The 23,389-nt window shown below is 49.4% G+C and overlaps 1 protein-coding gene across 1 annotated transcript; it reads left to right on the forward strand.

Moving 5' to 3' along the window:
- The first annotated feature begins 116 nt into the window (after nucleotides 1-116).
- Nucleotides 117-22,087, forward strand: USP50 (ubiquitin specific peptidase 50). The gene is made up of 8 exons (XM_026648179.1): nucleotides 117-169; nucleotides 3,715-3,747; nucleotides 5,089-5,289; nucleotides 6,662-6,857; nucleotides 8,792-8,998; nucleotides 18,539-18,681; nucleotides 19,804-19,936; nucleotides 21,896-22,087. Exons 1-8 carry the CDS (start codon nucleotides 117-119, stop codon nucleotides 22,085-22,087), a joined length of 1,158 nt encoding a protein of 385 aa, XP_026503964.1.
- Nucleotides 22,088-23,389: the final 1,302 nt, after the last annotated feature.

Genomic DNA, 23,389 nt, shown 5'->3' on the forward strand with positions numbered 1-23,389 from the left:
ATAAGGGAATGACTGTATGAAAAGGGAAAGAAAAGAGGTGGTGAAATGAAGAGAAGAGGGTAAGAGGTAGCTTCCCAAAGCCAGTGGAAGTAACAAGCTCTTTTGCAAGCCAAGAGATGGCTTCCCAATCAACATCGACACCTGATGATTTCAATATATTTTATTCCCTGTGAGTCTGCATTTTATAACCTAATCTGTGAAGGAAGTGATGAACTGTCATTGAATAGAGTAGATGGAATTCATCTGAGCATTGTAAAAGGAGCTGGGGTGATGGGCAGAGCTGATTAGAAAATGGTAACAATTTTCTCATTTGTTATTGAATTTTTAAAAAATGCGAGAGCAGTTTGTGAGTACTGGTGTGCTTGAGGAGGTTTTGGGGAAAAAACAAATGTATATGTGCCACATTGCTAAGGTAACAAGATAGAATACACATTCTATAGTATTAGAAATAAATATGTATGTAGGAAAGTTCAGTACGACCAGTCCCAGCTAGTGGTGGTTTTCCATCATATGTGGCTTCAAAGAGCAAGTGAATTACATAAAATGGAGTCAGTGCAAGACCCCACATTTTAGTATGTTACCGTTTAATGATACATCAGTTACTCTACTGGGACTGGCTGGGAGGTGGGGGAAGGAGAGGAGCAAGGGGATAGAGCTAATAGAACAAAAGCAAGGGAAACAAGCTCCCAAACTCCTTTGTTATTCCCCTCTATCTAACCCTGCTAAAGTAGCACCATTCCCAAATGGAGAGGAAGTGAGAGGAGGCACCAGGGAGATGTGCTATCGTTCTTGCCCTTCTATGACCTTGCATAGGTCTCCGTGCAGGCATCCTAGAGAAAACAGATAGAGGATTGCCACAGTATTGTGGGAACTTTTGACTGTGAACCAGACTAATATGGAAGGGAAACCCTGAGCAATGCTGCTGCCGCTGGGCTTGTCTGTAGGAGTAACACAGAGAGTATCCTAGGGTAAAACGATAAGACTAACATTCATTCCTTAACAAAAACAAAGCACTGGGCTCAGGCCTGGAAAATGCAGAGAATCAACAGAGGGTCCATACTGTGGCGGGAAGGGCCCTGCCACAGAGCAGGAGAGAGGGGAACCCATCCGCTCTCATGAAAAATGGTCTCTAGGAGCCTTGGAGGCAGATGTCATGAATGGACATGGAAGAAGCATGCAGGAGCCGTCGCAGGTGACACAACAAACCAAGCCTGTGGGAAACACATTAGGCTCTTTATCCCTCAGGGCTAACCACACAAGGTGCTGCTGAGGTCTCCTGTGAGCTATGAGGCACCCGCCACTCCCGTTAAAGTCAACGGGAGTTGACGGGGCTCAGCCCCTTGCAGGGCTGCACAGAAAGGTGAGCCAGGAGAATGACCGTCCCCCTCTGATATTAGCCCAACAAGACCTCCATTGATGGTCCCCTGTTAGCTCTCCATAGCATGGCATGGAGTAGCCTCCCGAGGATACCCTGTTTGCCATTCATGGTGAGGTTGCAATCTGCTTTCAGAGCTTGCTTGGGGTGGAGGTAGGGGGGGCTGTTCAGGTTCTGTCTTGCTATTTGTTCTAACGCTTTGATTCAGAATCAGTTGTGTGAGTAGCTAGCGGGAGGTGAGAGCTGGGCCCAGCTAAGTATATAGATCCTCCTAGGGCAGGGCCGGCTCCAGGCACCAGCTTAACAAGCAGGTGCTTGGGGCGGCCAAGGGAGAGGGGCGGCACCTGCGGCAATTTGGGGGCGGCAGGTCCCTCACTCCCTCTAGGAGCAAAGGACCTGCCGCTGAACTGCCGCCGCCGATCGCGGCTTTTTTTTTTTTTTTTTTTCTTGGGGCGGCAGAAATGCTGGAGCCGGCCCTGGCCTAGGGGCAGCTTACTGCTAACTGGCTTGGAAGACTTTTCCCTGGTTAGCCAGCTGTGAAAGTGTGAGACTTCACATCTAGCCCTCATTGGGGTGGGGTGGGGGGCACAGCACCGACCCCCTTCACCCCATAGCATTTTTAATGATCAACTTTAAGATTATTCTGTCATCACCAAGGATTGCGAGGCATCCGGTTATCAGCCATTAAAAGTCTGGTGGGCGGCACAGCAGGGACCCTGCAGCCCCCAGGCGCATGGGGGGCCAGGGAGGCTCCGCGTGCTGCCCCCGCCCCCAGTGCTAGCTAAGCAGATCCCATTGACTGGGAACTGCGACCAAAGGGAGCTGCGGGGGCGGCGCCTGCAGACAGGAGGGCAGCGGGCGGAGCCTCACTGGCCGCCAATGTGCCTCTGGGCTGCACTGTAGGGACCTGGTGACCCCTTCCTGGGTGCCGCAGTAAGCACTGCCGGGACCCTGAAACCCTACCCCAGCCTAGAGTCCTCTCCTGCACCCAAACTCCCTCCTGGAGCCTGCACCCCCCCCAATACCTCCTGCCCCAGCCCCCACCTGCACTCCAAACCCCTCATCCCTGGAGCCCTCACCCCCCCCACACACACCCCAACCTCCTGCTCCAGCCCGGAGTCCCCTCCTGCACTGCAACTCCCTCCCGGAGACCGCACCCCACAACCCCCCCACTCCAACCCCCTGTCCCAGCCCTGAGCCTGCTCCTATACCCCAAACCCCTCATCCCTGGCCCCACCCTAGAGCCCACACCCCCAGCCAGAGCCCTCACCCCCCACACCACAACCCCCTGTCCCAGCCCTGAGCTTCTGCACCCCAAACCCCTCATCCCTGGCCCCACCCCAGAGCCCGCAACCCCTCCTGCACTCTGAACCCCTTGGCCCCAGCCTGAGGCCCCTCCTGCACCCCAAACCATTCATCCCTGGGACCCACCCCAGAGCCTGTACCCCCAGCCCTCGCCCTCACCACCCTACACCCCAACCCTCTGCCCCAGCCCGTATCCCTCTTCCACACTCTGAAACCCTAATTTCTGGCCCCATCTGGAGTCTGCACCCCCAGCCCAGAGCCCATACCCCATCCCCCGCACTCCAATCTCCTGTCCTAGTACAGAGCCCTTTCCCACACCCCAAACCTCTCATCCCTGGCCTCACCCCAGAGCCCACACCCCCAGTGAGAGCCCTCCCTCCCCTCCCACAACCCAACCCCTGCTTCAGCCCGGTGAAAGTGAATGAGGGTGGGGGAGAGTGAGCGACAGAGGGAGGGGGGATGGAGCGAGGGGGGGCGGAGCCTCGTAGAAGGAGTGGGGTAGGGGCGGGGCCTCAGGGGTAGGGAAGGGTCAGGGGTGTTCGGTTCTGTGCTATTAGAAAGTTGGCAACCCTAGTCACCATCTCAGTCTCCTTCATCTACTGCATTCTCAACACCAGTTGCTGCGCTTGCTGTTTGTTTTATTGCAAAGGGTTGTGGTAGATTCTCCACCACTGGTGAGTTTTCAATCAAGATTGGATGCGTTTCCAAAAGATCTGCTGTAGGAATTATTCTGGGGAAGCTCAATGGCCTGTGTGATATAGGAAGCCAGACTAGACTAACACACTGGTCCCTTCTGGCCTTAGAATCTAGGACTTTAACCAGAAGGGCCTCAATTTCTCTCTGAAAGCAGATGGGCCATGTTTTTCTCTTCTGTGGAAGTACCCCTCAAATCAGACATTCTTGGCTCTAATGTGATTCTCCAGCATCTCCTCTCCTCAATTATAGAGCAGGCCAAACACGGTCCCTACATTTTGACAGGATTTGACACCTGCAAGTATTTGATGCTGACCTGTGTTTCCTTACATCTGATCTAGGCACTTCCTATCGCGACCCACACGCCCTCCCAGGTTGGTAATGTCTGAGTGCTTCTATTCTACCTTTTGTGTGAACTGACTGAGTTGCTCTAGCGAACGAGTCCTCCATTTTGACTGTGTGGGAAGGGACGGAAATAAGGTTTGGCTGTGGCATCCCACTGGCATTTGGCTGAGGAGGAGGGCCGGACTTCCCCACCTCTGCCGAACTGACACAAGTACCGTGTGTGTCTAGCTGGGTTGAAATGGAAATAACTGTAGTCCTGTTCCACCAACATTGAGCTGCCCTGGATGTTGTTAGGTCCCTGTCAGCACATCCCTCATTAATGATGGATTTGCTCTCTCCACTCATGTTACTACCCGCTAGCCCTGATCAGCCATATCCAACCCAACCCACAGTGCTAGTTGTGCTCAGAGACTAGAGACACATGTGAAACTGGGCAGGGAACAGGGATAGAGACAAGTAATCAGAGGCAGGGAGAAACATGGCCCTGGGCACTGAATGTGGAAGGCAGGGGATAGGATGACCTGGTGGGAGAAATGTGGAGCAGATAGATGGTAGAGGCAGGCCCTGCTGCCACCCTCTATGCCCAATCCTGAAAGGTGCAGTCAGTACTGTCCAGCGGGTGATCGATCCCTCATCCAATAGGACTTGTCATTAGTAACACTGGTGCCCCAACAAAGAAGTAACCAGAAAAATAAAACAACAAAAAACAAACCCTAAAATGCCCAATGCCAAACATGGGAATCACATGGGGAAATGTCTATCCACCTGCCAAAGCAGAGGGAAAAATTGATATGAAAAAATGTATTTCCAAAATTCTAGCAGGGTGCTACAAACAGTGAGCTTGATCCTTCAAGTCTCCTGCAAACTCCTAGTAAAGTCAGTGGGAGCTCCAGGAGTAGAGGGTGTGCAAGGTTGAGAGTAATGGAAAGTAAAACAGATAATTGCAAACGAATTATCTGAATCCCTTCCAAGCTGAGGTTGGGTCACTAACATCCCAATTTAACATTCCAAGAAGACACAGACAACTTAGGCATAGCCTTGGTCCCCAACTTGTGTTAATTTTGCAGATATAACAATATGCACAACGTTCAGTGCTGATCTGTCCAATACATTTGGTAGCAACTACTCGACTTGCTCTGAATTTGCCAGTTTTATTTTGCGTGTGATCAGTGGATGTATGGTGCTATTATTAGATTCAATAAATAAACCACAGTTATGACTATGACTGAGTATTCTTGCAAAAGAGACCTTGATACAGCAGGAAATGGCTTTCTTTGAGATAAGGCTGATTTGAATGTGATAATAAAGAGACTGTTGCATTTTAGGTGACAAAAATACAATTTTGGATTTTGTTCTTGTTGGAAATTCAGCTCTGAAACTGTGCACCTGGAGCATTCAAAGGATTCTAGTGAGGAATCCAACAATGAGACAAGCCAACCGTACCAAGGCCTCACTGGCCTGCGCAACTTGGGGAACACTTGCTACATGAATGCAGTTTTGCAGTGCCTCTGCAGTATATCCCCATTGGTGGAGTATTTTCTCTCAGGGAAGTATGTAACTGCCCTACACAAGTAAGTTGATTTATTTGCTCTCTGTTTTCTTATTACTATTCATTATTTGTATTGCAGTAGCTCATAGGAGTCCCAGTCATGGACCAGGACCCCATTGTGCCAGGCGCTGTACAAACACAGAACAAAAAGACTGTGCAGGTGCCAAGCCGCTTACAAGCAAAATATTTGGGATGTATTTTTCTGTCTCAATATTTAAAGTTTTTCTAAAAGAAATGAAGTTTCAATTGGAGCCTGGCATTAGAAAGCACAGAAATACTCTTCTGTACAAGGAAACCAAAAGCAGCACACTTTGCTCTGACTTCCCAGGCCCCACACACCATCTCTGCCTCTGCCTCAACTTGCTTTTCCTAGCCAATGTTCACCTTCTGGCTTCTCTCTGAATTCCCTCTTTTCTGTCCTATGTGAGCTTTTATACCACACTCGTTGTAGGGTCTGAGTGCCTTTCTGTGGTGCAGTAAGCAATGTGACTAACGTGTCACCCATTTGTTCTCTCATCCCCTCCACTGGGGTGAAGCATGTGCAGTGCATTGCGTTCTGTTTATTTATTTACTTATGTGTTTATTGGAGGCAGTTGGTTTTGGTTGGTTGGTTTGGTATGAATATACGTGCTACTGCGGTCAAAGCAATGCAACTTACACTTGGAGCTTTGGAAAGTGGTGAGGTTTACAATAATTCTTAGTTCCTGGGGGAGTTCGTTCCACAGTCTTAGACTGGCCCCTGAGAAAGTTCTGTCTCCAGCACAAATGAGCTGTCCCTTCCCGTGGAGAGTTCTGTCGTGCCAAAAGAGTGAAGTTGTTGACCAGGGTCTTGGTCCCAGAGCTTAAGACCATCTTTCAGATATCCTGGGGCCAGGCCATGGAGCACTGCAAAGATAAGGATCGAGACCTTGTCTTTGATTTGCTATTCTATGGAAAACCAGCGTAGAGAGCTGAGGGCAGGTCTGAGGTGTTAATGAGGAGACTGGCTGCAGCGTTCTGTACTAACCGGAGTCTCCTGAGTGCTGAAGACTTCATGCCCAGGTATGTGGCATTGCTGTAGTCCAGCTGAGAAGGGACCAAGGCATGAATAACTGAGGTTAGGTCATTCGCCAGCAAAGGATGGAGTCTCCTAGTGAACCAGATGATAGAAAGAATTACTCATGGATGCTGCTAAGTGAGAGCTTCGCATCAGCGAGGAATCCAAGAGTACTCCTAGACTACAGACTGAAATAGCCTAGTGTGAGTGTGACCCTTCAACAAACAGAGTCTGCATTGTGGCTATGGCCTCCTCACAATGTTTCTTCTGCCCATTCAGCTTGGCTTTTGTGTTCACATTTTAAGCACCGCCACCACATCTTTGTACTCCAACTAAAGCCCCTTTTATGCTACTTCAGGGAAAACGGTGAGGTTGCTACCGCCTTTGCCTATTTGATGACCGATATGTGGCTGGGAGAGTTTGAGTGCGTCTCACCAGAGGTGTTTCGTTCAGTCATCGGCGACTTATGCCCGGCTTTTACCAAGAAGACTCAGCAGGATGCCCAGGAGTTTCTGATTTATGTACTGAACGAATTACATGAGGCGCTTAAGAAGGTAAGACTGCAGCTATGGCCTTCTGGGGCTGCACATCTGTCTCCTCTCTGAGTTCATTACTGCATAGCATGGAATACAATAATGGTCTCTTTTCTCCCTCCATACTGTACAAAATGGTGCTGTAAAATCATCATCCTCTCCATTTTCTCCAACTACTACACAGTGCAACCTTTAACCCCTTCATTAGCTTCCTGTTACCACATCCCATTCAAGCTCCGTATCTACATCACCAAGGCCCTACCTAATCCCTCATCTACACCTTTGCTGTCATTTCCTCCTCCTCACCCTCTAGTTTCTATACTCTTCCCTATCATGCTTCCTCCCTGTGCCAAGAATCTTGTCTGCCCAGATCCACCTCTGCTTCTCTCTTCCTTCAAATCCTTCCTTAAACCACTCTACCAGCAATAAGTCCCTCCAACCTATCTGCTCTGAGCACTGTCCAGTGGTTTCTCATCTCCCTTTGGTTCTGTGCCCTTTGCGATGGGGGCATGGCTTACTGTGGATATATAAAGTGCTGCATAGTAACAGGGTTCTATACATCATTTTAAATCATCATTAATACCAAATGCTAACTTATGTAGCCAATTGCCAGGCAATCTGATTTGTAAATGCACCAAGTGCTCTCACAGAAGTTATCTGTGTACCAAAGCTCTGCATTAGAATGATCGTAGAGGGGAAATCAGATGATTTTTCTTGCCCCATTTACAATTCCAGGTTAGGCATCTCAGCACTGTGATTACTTAGCTCGGACAGCAAGTTAGAAGCTAGAAAGTCCATGGCGACGTCAAGTGTTACTGCAGTTCAGGAAAACTTTGACAGTCTCTGGATTCGATCCCTGCTATGTGAGGCTCGGGCAGGGGGGTCAGTTCAGTTAGCTCAGCCCTAGAGCTCCAGTTTAGAATTGGCACCTTCATTGTTTGTTCTGGGGTTGAGAATCCTGAAGGTGGTGGAACAAGGGAGTGCTCCATGCTGCACCCTATTGTGAGAAGCAAATTGAAAGTGGTTCCTTCATGCAGAGAAAATAAAAGAATATGCCTCCCAGGGAAGCACTATTGGAAGGAAGAGAGGGGCAGGGTGTTTGGCACATGAGACTGGGGAGGTGTTTGAAATTTTTACAAAAGAAAACAATGCATGGCTGTAGCTAAAGAGATCTTAACAAGGCCTTGACCCTGCAAAGACTTAGGCATTTGCTCAACTCTACGCACCATGAGTAGCCCTATTGATGTCAGTGGAGCTACTCAGTGTACAATGTTAAGCGCTTGCTTACGACTTGGCCTAATAAAGGCTTCAAACGGCGATGGGCTGGTGGCTGGAGGTGCTGATAAATGGAGCTGGTTGAACCATACATTTCAAATAGTATTCATTACAAATATTCCCCCTTTCTTGATTAGCTCATCCTTTACAAACCAGTCCTCATTCCAGGAAGGTATTTTCTCATCTGTAAGTATTTGCTAGAAGTTCTGAAGAATAATTTTCTGTCAATAAGCTCTTCCCAAACTGTTGACCTCAACTGTTCATTATTTGTGTTTGTGTGACTGATCTAGCTTCGGCTTCCTGAAGATTTTTTTAAACATATGACTAATAAACTTCTGGTTTGGCTTTTCAGACAACTTCATGCTAAAACTCATGAAACCTTTGGAATTTGTTAATGGAATTCTCACAATTTAACTAATCTCTCCCCATGAGTCAGAGTGAACCCGACAGTGATGCTTTTATTCATGAATCACTATTCAACTAGGGCCCTACTTATAAATATGGAATGCAATGTCTTATAAAGAAGCAGAATAAATAATGGATTATTATAAATAATATGTTTTTACTGCCACCTGGGATCATGTGTGCTTCCTTGACAACCGGTACAAAGCATGTTTAGATGTTTTTGTAAGGGTTGGTGTCAGTAGTTTGTTAGGTGTGTTTTTTTTTTTCCCTTACAGTCATGCAAAAGGAGATGCTATGGGAACACATCCACTTCTAGGGAAGATAGGGGAACTGGCAGTGAAACATCAATCATCACCCAGCTATTTGAGGGCCAGCTCAGTTATGACATTACATGCCTGGCGTGTCAGACCACCACTGATAAGAACGAGGTCTTTACAGTTCTCTCTCTTCCCATCCCTTCTGAGAGTGCCTGCTCTCTACAGGTAGGGTTTCTAAGAGCCCCGCCCAGCTTTTGGTGGTCTCTGTTCAGTATAGTGGTGGAAGGTTTATGTTAATAGACCATCTTACGGAAATACGTTCCCAGCGCCCGCCAGTTCCAGGGCATCATCTAAAAGGGATACATTCTTTTCAGTAGATAATTTGGCCCTAGGGCTAGAGGAGATGCTAGATCAGACTTACGTTGTCCTTTTGGCTGTTAATAGTGTAGCTTGTGTTGTTTGGAAATGCCCCTGAATTGCTGTGGAGTGAGGGATGGCCAGAGACATGTCTATTTTATTTTGTATTGTATAGAAAGCAACTGTGAGGCATTTTCTTTCAAATTCTCACTTATCAAAATGCTTCCTTAGAGGAAAACACATTAAATTTTAGCTGCTTTGTAGTCTAAGTGCACTCACAGAGCTGTAGCTAGGCATTTTGGCACCCTAGCATATTTATGCCCCCTACTGTTTTTTTTAGATGATATGAGTTAGGATATTGTCGAGTAATGATAATGCATTTATTTTTGCATATTGGTACAATACGTAGACAATAAAAGCTACTGCCTGATTCTTTTAGGTGCCACATTAATTTTCACACAATCCTTTAACATCTCTATAGTATCCTTCTATACAACCTTTAAGAAGTAAACTCGATAGGTACTGAAAATAAAATGGACTGAAAATAACTGTACCTTAAATATGGATACTGCAATGACTTAATGGCATAAAACATATTCAGAAAGACATAAAATTGCATTTCTGTTTATATATAAAAAAAAAGTGATACTGATGGTTTTCCATCCCACAGTGAGACTGTGGCTAGAATAAACAGCCACCTCTCTCAATGGAGAATAAAAGGGACTCAAAAGTAAACAAAGAATGAATTTACCATGGAGGTGGATTATCTAGTGATTGAATTACCACGATAGCATCTGACTCTGTATAAGCAGAAGCCATCCTTTTTCTGGCCTTTATATAAGAAAAACAGCTATGGGGGATGGGCGGGGGTGTGTAAGATTTCTGTCTTTTACCTTTTGCATTGTGATTGTATTTTTCTAAGGCCTGGTCTACACTAGGCTTTTATGTCGACTTTAGCGCCGTTATATCGAATTAACCCTGCACCCGTCCACACCAGGAAGCCATTTAGTTCGACATAAAGCTCTCTTTAAATCGATTTCTGTAATCCTCCCCAACGAGAGGAGTAGCGCTAAATTCGACATGGCCATATCGAATTAGGCTAGGTGTGGATGCAAATCGACGGTAATAGCTCCGGGAGCTATCCCACAGTGCACCACACTGTTGACGCTCTGGACAGCAGTCCGAGCTTGGATGCTCTGACCAGCCACACAGGAAAAGCCCCGGGAAAATTTGAATTCCTTTTCCTGTCTGGGCAGTTTGAATCTCAGTTCCTGTTTGGACATCGAGGTGAGCTCAGCAGCAGTGGCAACGATGCAGAGCTCTCCAGCAGAGATGGCCGTGCAATCTAATAGAAAGAGGGCCCCAGCATGGACTGATCGGGAAGTCTTGGATCTCATCGCAGTGTGGGGCGATGAGTCCGTGCTTTCAGAGCTGCGCTCCAAAAGAAGGAATGCTAAGATCTACGAGAAGATCTCCAAAGCCATGGCAGAGAGAGGCTACAGCCGGGATGCAACGCAGTGCCGCGTGAAAATCAAGGAGCTGAGACAAGGCTACCAGAAGACCAAAGAGGCAAACGGACGCTCCGGATCCCAGCCCCACACATCCCGTTTCTACGAGGCACTGCATTCCATCCTTGCTGCGGCCGCCACCACTACCCCACCACTGACCGTGGACTCTGAGGATGGGATATTGTCCACGGCCGGTTCCTCGGACATGTTAGCGGACGGGGAAGATGAGGAAGGAGATGAGGAGGACGAGGCCGTCGACAGCGCTTACCAAGCTGATTTCCCCGACAGCCAGGAGCTCTTCATCACCCTTACAGAGATCCCCTACCAACCCTCCCCAGCATGTAACCTGGACACAGATTCAGGCGAAGGATCAAGCGGTAAGTGCTTTAAACATATTAACCTTTATTTTTTACAAAACTTGAATATTAATACTAAGAACAATCTGTGAATCATGATTTCTTCCCCCTGGGCGCTTAAGTAATCAGTAACAACTATTTAAAAAAAAATCAAACAGTGTCCGGTTGTGCATGATTGTGCTGCCCAAGCTGCTCCACTCTTTAGTGCCTGCTACTGCAGCTATATTAGAATCCTGTCTATATGTCCGGGGATAGAGCAGTAGTCCTCCACGGACATCTCCACAAAGCTCTGCTGCAGGTAATGGGATAGCCTGTTCATCAGGTTCCTGGGGAGAGCGGCTTTACTTGGTCCTCCGAAGTAGGAGACGTTCCCGCGCCAGGAGACAAGCAGGTACTCCGGTATCATTGCCTTGCATAGCATGGCGGCATAGGGCCCCGGTCTCTGCAGGCTTTCTCGAAGCATCCGTTGGATCTCGGTGTCCGGGATCCTCATGAGAGTTATGTCGCTCATGATGACCTGCTTTGAATTAGGTAGGGGACTGTTAGTATTGGGACTGCTTGCAACAAGTTCCTTTACAGAACTGTGACCGCTGGTTTACAGCCACGCGGTGGGGGCGGGAGAGGGGCAGCATACAGGGATCTTTCCCTGGCTCATCCACGAGGGGGTGGGACAGGGCCAGAGTTCCTGCTTGGCCGATTGCTGGCAGCACAGACTGGCAGTGCTTTCAATGTGAAAGGAGGCCAGTGGTACTCCTACAGTTTTAAGCAGCCACAAGTCTACGGCTTACCATGTTTGCCTGCTACAGAGAGTACCGTGTCCTGCCCCGCTTCCCAGATCGGCAGTGCAAAAGCCCAGGCACTGAAGGCGAGGTTCGAAAATTCGACCTTGTCCTGAGTGCGCATGTGATAGGTGTGGTTCATGGTCTTGTTCACAGAGAAAAACTATGTTCTTGATTCACAACCACATTTTTCTTTCGGAGGAATTCACTGCCTTTTCCTCATTCCCACAGCCACATCTGCAACTGTCTCCCAACCCAGCTTGGCATCACACTCCCAGAGGCTAGCGCACATTAGGCGGAGAAAGAAGAAGACGCGAGAGGACATGTTCTCAGAACTAATGGGCTGCTCCTGAGCCCAGGCAGCACAGCAGAACCAGTGGAGGGAGAATTTGTCACAAATGCACCGGACACACATGGAACGTGAGGAGAGGTGGCGGGCAGGAAGACCAGCAGGCGACTCAAACGCTGCTTGGACTTCTGAGGGAGCAAACGGACACGCTCCAGCGCCTTGTTGATGTTCTGCAGGAACGGAGGCAGGAGGACAGAGCCCCGCTGCAGTCTATCAGGAACCGCAGTCCCCCGCCACCAAGTCCCATACCCCCCTCTCCCAAAGTCCAAAGAAGGAGGGGTGGCAGAGTCCGTGAAAACTCTCACTCCACCCCTGCAGACTGCTCAAGCACCAGAAGGCTCTCATTCCCCAAAATTTGAAAAGTCCTTTCCTGACCGCCTCACCCAAGCCCCCGTCCGACTTTCACCCCCCAGTTTCCTGTCTGGTTGTTAAGAAAAAATATGTTTCTGTTCATTACTGTTTCAGTCAGGTTCTTTTGAGGGAGAGTCTGTCTGGAGGGGGGGAAGGGGCTTGGTAATTGGACAGGACAGTGACCTTTAGCAGGGTACAGAGGCGGTGTCAGGTCCAGCATCAGGACACATACACAGTGCAGTCACTGGTTACCCTGGTCAGTCTGGGAGGTGTTTTTCATGTTCTGGGGGGGGGGGTTGCTCTGTGACTTTGTGGCGGGGGAGGGCAGTTACAGATCTTATGCAGCGGTCCTTATCCTGGATCACAGATCCACGCAGCAGGGGATCTGTAACCCTACCCCCCCTGCCAGAAAGTCACATAGCCGACACATACACACAGTCCCCCCCAGGAGTGCTGGCAGGCTCCATTGAAATAACCAGTCCACCAGTGCGGAGCCTGTCATTCCGGGAGTTTAGAAGCATCATTTGCATCAGAACACTGAACCCGCCCCCCACCACAGTCTGCGTCCCCGGTTTAAAATATTCCCGCGAAAACAGCAACACAGACAACGGTGTTCATTAACAAAATCGAAATGATTTTATTTTTTGGGAAGGGGAAGGGGGTGAAGGGGGTATGTAACTGGAGAGGATAGTCAAAATGAACTGGGTAAAGAAACGGGGGCAGGTTCAGCTTTTCTGTCCACAAACTGAAAAGTCACTGGTTGCCCTGCTCACTCAGGAACCTAGCTTTCAAAGCCTCCCGGATGCACAGGGCGTCCCGCTGTGATCTTCTAATCGCCCGGCTGTCTGGCTGGGCGTAATCAGCAGCCAGGCTATTTGCCTCTAGCTCCCACCCCGACATAAAGGTCTCCCCCTTGCTCTCACACAGATTGTGGAGCACACAGCAAGCTGCAATAACGATGGGGATATTGGTTTCGCTGAGATCACAGCGAGTGAGTAAGCTTCTCCATCTCCCCTTGAGACGGCCAAAAGCACACTCCACTACCATTCTGCACTTGCTCAGCCGGTAGTTGAACAGTTCTTTTTCTGTGTCCAGGGCGCCAGTATAGGGCTTCATGAGCCAGGGCATTAGCGGGTAGGCTGGGTCCCCGAGGATGACTGTAGGCATCTCCACATCCCCAAGAGTTATTTTGTGGTCTGGGAAGTAAATACCTTCCTGCAGCCGTCTAAACAGACCAGAGTTCCTGAACACGCGAGCGTCATGAACCTTGCCCGGCCATCCGACGTAGATGTTTGTAAACCGTCCCCGATGGTCCACCAGTGCTTGCAGCACCATTGAAAAGTAGCCCTTTCTATTGATGTACTGGCTGGCCTGGTGGTCCGGTCCCAGGATAGGGATGTGAGTCCCATCTATAGCCCCACCGCAGTTTGGGAATCCCATCGCGGCAAAGCCATCTATGATGACCTGCGCGTTTCCCAGGGTCACTACCTTTGGGAGCAGTACCTTCACGATTGCCTTGGCTACTTGCATGACAACAACCCCCACGGTAGATTTGCCCACACCAAAGTGGTTCGCGACTGACCGGTAGCTGTCCGGCGTTGCAAGCTTCCAGAGGGCTATGGCCACTCGCTTCTCAACTGTGAGGGCTGCTCTCATCCTGGTATTCTGGCGCTTCAGGGCAGGGGACAGCAACTCACAAAGTTCGAGGAAAGTCCCCTTCCGCATGCGAAAGTTTCGCAGCCACTGGGATTCATCCCAGACCTGAAGCATTATACGGTCCCACCAGTCCGTGCTTGTTTCCCGGGCCCAGAATCGCCGTTCCACGATATCCACATGACCCATTGCCACCGTGATGTCCTGGGCGCTGGGGCTCGTGGTTTCTGACAGCTCTGTGCTACTCTCCGACTTCAGGCCATCACGGCGGTGTCGTAGCCTCCTCGCCTGATTACTCTTCATCTGCCTCAGGGAAAGGTGTATGATAAGCTGTGAGGTGTTGAGAACGGCCAGAAGTGCAGCGATGGTCGCAGCGTGATCCATGATCGCAGTGCTGTGGCGTCCGCGCTGTCACTGACCAGAAAAGTGCGCGAACTGATTTCCCGCCGGCGCTTTCATGGAGGGAGGGAGGGCGTTAGTGACGGACGGATGACGACAAATTTTTTTTACCCAGAAGGCATTGGCGGCTCGACCCAGAATTCCGATGGGCAGCGGGGACTGCGGGAACTGTGGGATAGCTGCCCACAGTGCACCGCTTCCAATATCGACGCTCGCCCCGTTAGTGTGGACTCACAAAGTCGAATTACTGTCCTTAGTGTGTCCTTAGTGTGGACACACACGTTCGACTTTGCAATATCGATTCCACATATTCGATTTAAGTAAAATCGAATTACCCTCGTAGTGTAGACATACCCTAAGAGTATTGATTATTGCTTCCTGGTATTATAATATGATTGGCTTATACCTGATCATTTCTCCTGCTGAATCCTGCCAAGCAAATTGTGATTATCCCCTTTAAAGGTGAAGGATGATAGCAGCATGGCTTGTTTGTATAAGGCCAGTGTGGGAAGTATCATTCAGTTGGGGAAGCTATGTTGTCATAGTTCATAAGAGGCACGACACATCCTGCATCTTGGCAGGGGGTTAGACTAGATGACCCTTGTGGTCCCTTCTAACTCTGTGGTTGTATGACATTTGACTTCTGGCCAGGCGAGGCAACGCACACCTAGGGCTTTGTCTACTACACTGCAGAGTTTTGTTGACAAATGTTTAATTAAGACGCTTTAAATAAACTGCTGGTGCATGTCCACACTATGTTCCTTGTGTTGGCAGAGCGCATCCGCACTAGCAGCTCTTGCATTGACACAGAGAGCAGTGCAATGTGCAGAGAGTAGTTATCCCACTGTGCAACTGGCTGCAGGATGCTTTGGGAAAGGTTTGCAATGCCTCATGGGGCAGGTACAACATCCCACGATGCAGTTTCTCAATTGCATCGTTCCAGGGGCATCCTAGTACAGGGGAGGGCAAACTTTTTGGCCCAAGGGCCACATCTGGGTATGGAAATTGTATGGCGGGCCATGAATGCTCACGAAATTGGGGGTTGGGGTGCGGGAGGGGGTGAAAGTTCCAGCTGGGTGTGCGGGTTCAGAGGGCAGGAGGGGGATCAGGGCTGGGCAGGGGGTTGGGATGTGGGAAGGGGTCAGGGGTGAAGGCTCTGGGTGGCGCTTACCCCAAGCAGCTCCCAGAAGCAGCGGCATGTCCCCCTCCGGCTGCTATGCAGAGGCACAGCCAGGAGGCTCTGCACCCTGCCCTGTCCACAGGGGCCGCCCCGGCAGCTCCCATTGGCCTTGGTTCCCGGCCAATGGGAGCTGCGGGGGCAGCGCTTGGGGCGGAGGCAGTGTGCGGAGCCCCTTGGCTGCCCCTACTTCTGGGAGCCGTGCGGAGCAGGGCAAGCCCCCAACCCTGCTCCCCGGCTGGAGAGCCAGAACGGGGCAGGCCCCGGAGCCAGGGCCGGCTCCAGCATTTCTGCGGCCCTAAGCAAAAAAAAAAAAAGCCGCGATCGCAATCGCGACCGGCGGCGGCAATTGGGGGGAAAAAAAAAAAAAAGCCGCTATCGGCGGCGGCAGTTCGGCGGCAGGTCCTTCGCTCCTAGAGGGAGTGAGGGACCTGCAGCCCCCGAATTGCCGCACGTGCCGCCCCTCTCCCTTGGCCGCCCCAAGCACCTGCTTGTTAAGCTGGTGCCTGGAGCCGGCCCTGCCCGGAGCCCGCTCCCCAGCAGGAGCTCGAGGGCTGGATTAAAATGTCTGGAGGGCTGGATGCAGCCCTTGGGCTGTAGTTTGCCCCACCTTTGTCCTAGTAGATTGCCAGCCACTTTTCAACTGAAGTGTGTGTGCAGGGGACAGGGAGAGTGTGTGACAGAGGGTGTGTGTGGGGTGGGGGGAGAGACTGTTTGTGTTGCAGAAGTGTGTGAGAGGCTTTGGGGGGGTGTATATGTGAGAGAGACAGAATGTATGTTGGGGAAGTGTGCATCGGCACGGCATGCTGTCTCTTTAAATTCAGACAGCAGCTTGCGCAGTATCTCCACCCCCTAACCCGCCCGCGCAGCAGCAGCCCGCTCTGCCTACCTGCATTCCACATTAATGGTTCTGTGATTCCCTCCCAGTTCTCCCACAGCCGCCTCAGCTGCCGGGAGCGGGAGCAGCACCCTCAGCAGCTCTGTGAGCTCTCCAGGCTGCAAAATGTCAAAGCTTCCCGGAGCTCTGAAAAGGGAGGGACGCATGCCTGCAGGGCAGCCGAGTTCAAAACAATGAGCAGAGTGGTCACGGTGGGCATTGTGGGATACTGGGGGAGGCCAGTTCTGTTGATATAATGAACGGCAGCGTTTACACTGACGCTTTGTCTCTTTAACTTTGCCTCAAAACGCTCTACGCCTCTCATAGAGGTGGTTTTATTCTGTCGGCAAAACAGTGGAGTTTTGTCGCCGAAAGTGGCATTGCAGTGTTTAGGCCTCCACTGTTTTGCCGCCAAAAGCTGCCTTTTGCCAACAAAACTTTGCGGTGTAGACAAGGCCTAAGTGTGGAGACAGAAGAAAGTATAGGGCTGTGGTGACTGAAATCAGATTACACTGTGCTTTAGTGCGAGACAATGCCAATGCCATGGTTATAGTGGCTAGATGGACATACAGCGAAGTGATGGCCCTGGTCTCGTAGAGAAGGGAGTCAGGAACAGACTAGCTAGGTCACAGTCCAGAATGCTACAAGCACAGGTCACAGCTGACATGTTTCTTTGCCAGTGCATATCTCACCAGCAGCCCCACTCCAGAGCTACACCCAGTGCACATTTCCCTATTGGTCTCTTCCCCTGTATCGTAAATGGCCTGTGTTTTTACCTGTCTGGGCAACTGAAAATTGTCCCTAGCCCAAAATTAGAGGCCTTTTAAAAGATGTGTTTTCAGGTATGTTCAGCATCCTGGGCCAGTCTGCCCTGAAGGTGTCAATTCCCCGATGTGTGAGTGTAATTGCTGGCCAGTGAATGGAGCATTGTGACAAGTGGATCAGAGGGAGGCTCCTTATTCTGTTCTCTGTAATAAAGTCTGAATCAGGCTGGGCAGCAACAAGTCAGGGTCAATCACAGCAACAGAAAAACAGCTAAAGGCGGGAGCAGGGCGTGTTTTACCCCTACTGAGTGTTGACTAAAAAGGCCTGTTTTACTTGGGCAACGTTAACTTTCTTTGTTTCTACTGTTGCTTCCCCCAACTGTAAATCACAAGCAGCCCAGGCCGTCTTCATTTTCCTCTCTGAACACTTCCTCCTAAGCATGGAAGTCCCTTTGCTGCCCCCCCCCCCACCAATATTTTTGCAAACAGGGCAGGTGGCTCATCCCATTAGGATAACTGTTACCCTTTCTGCCCCTCTCTGTGCTGGGGCTTTGCCCTCTACCGCCATCTGGCAGTGCCTCACCCCTGGCTCCTTGGTCCCTCTCCTGCCCCTGCCTCCAGCTGTTTGACTCCCTTCCCCGCACAGTCAGTTTCCACCCCTTGCTCAGAGCCTGCCCACTGCCCCCCCCCCCAATTTGCCCCCTTTAACCTTTTAAATCCCCAGTGAGGGCAGCAGCTTCAGCAGTTGTTACTGAGCAATGAGCATGCTCAGCGGGAGCCACTCAGCACCTGCCCCACCAGGGTCCTAGTGCTGGGAGCCTGCTCCGTCAGGGGTCACTGGACCTGCAGTCCTACGGGGGGGGGGGGCCCTAGGCTCCGACCGGATGCTGCTGGGCCCGATCCTGTGGGCCACCCCATTTTTGCACCCTTGGTGGCTCTGCTTCATGGGCGGCTGCCCCGCTTGCCCCGCCCTTGTTATGGCCCTGTGCACTCATCATGTCACAACCTCACTGAATCATGTGGCACAATTTCCTCTGTGGTGTACAAACAACACTGCACAAGTTGACTTGCACAAGTTGACTTCCACACACAGGCTTATTGAGACACCCTCCCTAACCCGGCTTAGTGGTCAGAAATTCACCTCTCTACACAGAGGTATGGTGTTTGTTTTACCAAACATGTTTTCCTTTCACAGGACTGTCTTGAATGTTTCTTTCAACAAGACACACTGACATGGAACAATCAAATTCACTGCTCCTTCTGTGGAACTAAGCAAGATGCTGCAGTAAAGGCCAACATAGGCAAGGCGCCAAAGATGGTTATTTTTCACTTAAAGAGGTACAGCCTGCATCTGGTAGGACAGCTACGTCTCCTCTGATTTACATGGGATGTAGGAAGGTCACTTGCATTCAGAGGCAAAGGAAAATCAGTGCACGTAGTTTTTTTGCACATACAGTACCTGGATAGTTACAAAACAGGAAAAGCATGTGAGTCAGACTCCTGATCAACCCAGAGAATGTGTTACTTTATCCAAGCCATCAATTTGCACTCTCAGTGCATTTTTGTACCGCTTCTCCCTCTGCAATAGAGGCAATTCTGAAAGGGGAGGGGTTGGTCATAGAGGGGAAAGTGATAGAATTGTGGAATAAATTAAGAAAGAAGGGTGTTTGTTGTAAAACTGGATCACACTAATAAATGGAATTTTACAGTACAGATGATGCTAGTCCTGTTAGCTACTTACAGAGCTACTAACGACTGTGATGGACAAAAATAGAGAATAGTGTTCTGCCACATCAACAGTGCAGATAGGGCATTATTCCTCTACCCATCCCTTTACAAAGCTCAGAGATCTACAATTGCATTTGAGCCCAAGATTTTAAAATGATGTGTTCTGTAGCCATTTTGCCCTCAACAGTGGAAGCGGGTGAGGAAATCAAGGAATCTGCAAGTAGGCACTACAACTTCATAGCTGGCTTACTTCGGTGCCCAGCACTTCTTGTTAAGTTTGATCGTGTATCAATTATTTTTTTAAAGTGAACATTTCCTACTCCTTCCATGTATCCATCTTACTCCTTCCGTTCTTCTCACTAGCTCCTCGGCTAGTATTACTCTGGCACGGTTAGTGCTGCAATGGCCAGAATCACCTTTAGTGCTAAAGATGGATTTAGCGTCCCCTGTTGAGCATGCATCTTGTGACAGATTGACCGTGCACTCATTGGGACCTTCCTTTCACTCCCAACACAAAGCAAGGACCTGCTTGTTCTTACTGCAAAATGTCTCTTGCAGTCTGTTTATTTAATCTTTGTTCGGGGCAGTAATTTACAATAATACTTAGCATTAAGAGAGCACTTTACATTTCAAAGAACTGTGCAGGCCCATGTGAAGGTAAGCAAATGCAGCATTACAATAACGGAAAGCATTTGTAGTGGAAAATACTGTCTCAAAATGTTTTATTTTCAGGTTTGACTATCAAGGCAGCTACAAAAGGAAACTGGGGACTAACATCTACTATCCACTAAGCAACTTGGATCTTTCGCCTTATATTTATCCACTCTTTCGGAAGAATCCAAAATACAACTTGTGTGCTGTGGTGGTAAGTTGGATGCAAAGTTATAGCCTAGCTTTATTGGTAATACTATGAATGGTTGTTTGAATGAAATCAGTGATTGATCTTGGTCCTAAGCAGGCAACAGTCATCTCTGCCTCAGCACCCAAAGTTTACAGAACAGGAAAAAAAAATGGTACAGATACAGCCATCACTGACTTATACACAGCTGGCATTTCAGAGTTAGGAGATGCCTCCTCAACTAATCCATTACTGATAAAATTAACACATTTTTCATTGGCTAATGGAAGATGGCAGGGTACCGCGACTGAAAATTATCTGGCTGTCAGGACTGAATTATAGTTACAGGCCTGTGCACAGATACAATTTGAGTATCAGGGCATCATGGAATGTAACACACTAGTCCCCAACCCTGTTATAACATGGCTTGGTTTTGTCTGTGTAGATCAGGGGTGGGCAAACTGCGGGCTGGATCTGGGCCCTCAGGGCTTTGGATTCGGCCCGCGGGATTGCCTCCCATGGCGCTGCGGGCCTGGCGCCGTTCTCAGAAGTGGCCCTCGGGCGGGGGGCAGAGGGCTCCACGTGCATTGCCTTTGCCTCCAGGCACCGACTCCCCTCCCCCCGCAGCTCCCATTGGCCGGGAATGGGGAACCCTGGCCAATGGGAGCTTTGGGGGAGGCACCTGGAGGTGTGGCAAGGGCAGCACATGCAGAGCCCTCCGCCCCCAACTTCCCCAGGGGCCGCAGCGCTTTCTGGAGCGGTGCGGGGCCAGGGCAGGCATGCAGGGAGCCTGTCCTGGTCCCAGTGCGCGCCACTGCCACCCCGGAGCCCGAATGCCTCCTGCACCCTGGCCCCCAACTCCCTGCCCTAAGCCCCCTACCTGCACCTTGCACCCCTCCTGCACCCCAACCCCTGCCCTGAGCCCCCTCCCGCAGTCTGCACCCCTGACCTGAGCCCCCTCCTGCACCCCAGCCCCCTTCCCTGAGCCCCCTCATACACTCCGCACGCCTCCTCCGCCCAATCCCTTGCCCTGAGCCCCTTCCTGCACACCGCACTCCCTCCTGCACCCCAACCCCCTGCCCTGGCCCTGTATACAATTTCCCCACCCAGATGTGGCCCTCGGCCCAAAAAGTTTGCCCATCTCTGATGTAGATGGAGCCAAATTGCTCTTTAACTGGTTTCAGAGTGGTAGCCATGTTAGTCTGTATCGGCAAAAACAAGCCCACAAAAGCCTCTAAGGTGCCACAAGGACTCCTCGTTGTTTTTGTTCTTTAACTGTTACTGGTTTATAATTGTGTTACAGGTCTGTACAATGATTAACACAATTTAGTACTACTTGTACAGTGATATCAAACCTATTTTATTACTCGGGCATGGTACTATTGTATTATTATGCAGTGCCCCTCAGCGTGCCAATTCCTGTGTAGATAGACCCTGTGTCAAGCCCATGAAATAATTAAATACAGGGCAAACATTGAAAGAGAGAACAGGTCAGTGATCCCTTCAAGCTAATTGCACATTTTTGTCCAACACTTGATGCAGGCTGTTTAGTAAATGCCCTTCATTCAAGGACCCGTTTTCTTTTCCTCACTCTGATTGAAAGTGCTTCCACCTGAAAGCTTCTAAACACAAGAACAGCTCCTCCAGCTGTTGAGTGTGGGTAAACAAGGGGCAGTTTCTGGGCCTGGTCAATGTGAGTTTTGCTGGGAGATGGATTGCCAGGACAGAGCTGCTAGCTGGGCTGTAAGTTTGATCCCCCAACGTGAAAAAAAATGTAATTATTGTCCAGACAGCATTTACTTGCTCTTCCTGCCACAGAGCTCTACCTATTTCAAGTGTTTCTTTGGGGTAAAGGGAAACTGGAATCTTATTTTTCCCCATCATTGTCATAGCTGAGTGCAAATTAAAATGATCACCAGATTCCTGGCTTTGAGCCTTTGCTAAAATTGAAAGTGATCTCTCTCTCTCTCAACTTTGTTGTTGTAGAACCATTTTGGTTATCTGGATGGTGGCCATTATACGGCATTCTGCAAGCACACGCTCACCCAGAACTGGTACAGCTTCGATGACGCACAGGTCAGCGAGATTCCACAAGCCTCAGTGCAGTCTGCTGCAGCTTATCTCCTATTCTACAGCTGTAAAGCCTTCTCTGTACCTACCAAAACCCATAAGTACTAGGAAAATGTCTCTGTGAGAACAGTCCAATTATTAGAATTCACTGACAATGGTAGTTAAGTCCTGTTTTGCCATTAAACTAGTGCATCTGCATTGCTTGACTGTCTATTGAGATCTTTCTGATTATGCTTAGGAATTGATTTCAAGGGAGAAATCTGAAAGTTGACTTCTGCAGCACAACTTTCAGTGTAATAAGCGGCGGAGTGTCCCTCTACAAAGCCCATCACTTCCCTCTATTAAGTTATTTCTAAAAAGCCTCTCACTAATATTCTTAGCACCATTATTATTATTTTGGTTTGCACTACGGCAGCACCCATTCTAAACATAGGGGAGATATGGAGCTTGCTTAGAGACCCTTCAATCTCTATGGACAAGACAAATCAAATACATGATAGCTTCCTCCAGATAAGCTCTTCCCTCCCTCTTCTCTACTCTCCAGGTGTCCCAGTCCATTTGCTCTGCCGTAGTTTCCCAAATGTATCCTCCTTCCACCCTGCCCACCCCATAGCATTAGGAGCAGGTTCAGTATGAAAGCCTATGGGCAAAAACAACAGCCAGTTGATAGTGCTGATATTAATGACAGTGTTTAAAGGCAGGGGGCTCCCTTGAGGAAAGAGCTCACATGGCCTCACCCCTGTCCTACACTCGTTGCTCTACCCCCCCCCCCCGCCCTACTTCCTCTTTGTAGTTGTGTGTGTAGGAACAAGAGCCCACACATGGCCTCACTTGTCCCCTACTGCTTTCACTCCCTAGTCCCTTCCCCTATGCAGCATAAAATTGTCCATTAGTGGCACAGAGCACCAGAACTCCAAGGTGGGCTCACTTCAAGAAAAAGCCATTTCCCTCTCCCCCGCCGACTGCTTTTTTTCTCACTCTGGGTCCTGCATAAAAAGCATGACTGCAGCAGATGGCTGGGGAGAAGCACCTGAGTTGTACTGGGATGATACGTATTCTTTTTTTATATCGCTAGTTGCACTTTATCAAAAGGAAAATAATAAAAATAACCCCACAGAAGCCAGTGCCTAAACCACGCATCGAACTGACAAGAATGTTTTTACTACGGCCTCTTGCCTAGGTTTATTATTGCTGTCTCCATGCTTCCCCCACCGCAAAACAGAGTGAAGTGTTCCAAGTCTACATTCAAACGAAAAATGTTGAAATAACCTAATTCCAGCTAACTAGTACATTTAATGGACAATTCCAATGGCTCAATAGTTAATGTTGGGGCACAGAATCCAGGGTCTATATGCCTCCCTCTCCCCGATTTATGCAAAATTTTAACTTTGTTTTAAAATTGTTTCTAGC

This window comes from Terrapene carolina, unplaced genomic scaffold (genome assembly GCF_002925995.2).
Source record: "Terrapene carolina triunguis isolate 2854851 unplaced genomic scaffold, T_m_triunguis-2.0 Scaffold67, whole genome shotgun sequence".
Taxonomy (NCBI): domain Eukaryota; kingdom Metazoa; phylum Chordata; order Testudines; family Emydidae; genus Terrapene; species Terrapene triunguis.

Bases quoted from the DNA above. Each gene is read 5' to 3' on its own strand.
- USP50 (XM_026648179.1), top strand. From the start codon at position 117: ATGGCTTCCCAATCAACATCGACACCTGATGATTTCAATATATTTTAT. The intron at 18,682-19,803 runs GTACAGCCTGCA...TTTTATTTTCAG, and splicing joins GTTATTTTTCACTTAAAGAG to GTTTGACTATCAAGGCAGCT. The intron at 19,937-21,895 runs GTAAGTTGGATG...TTGTTGTTGTAG, and splicing joins ACAACTTGTGTGCTGTGGTG to AACCATTTTGGTTATCTGGA.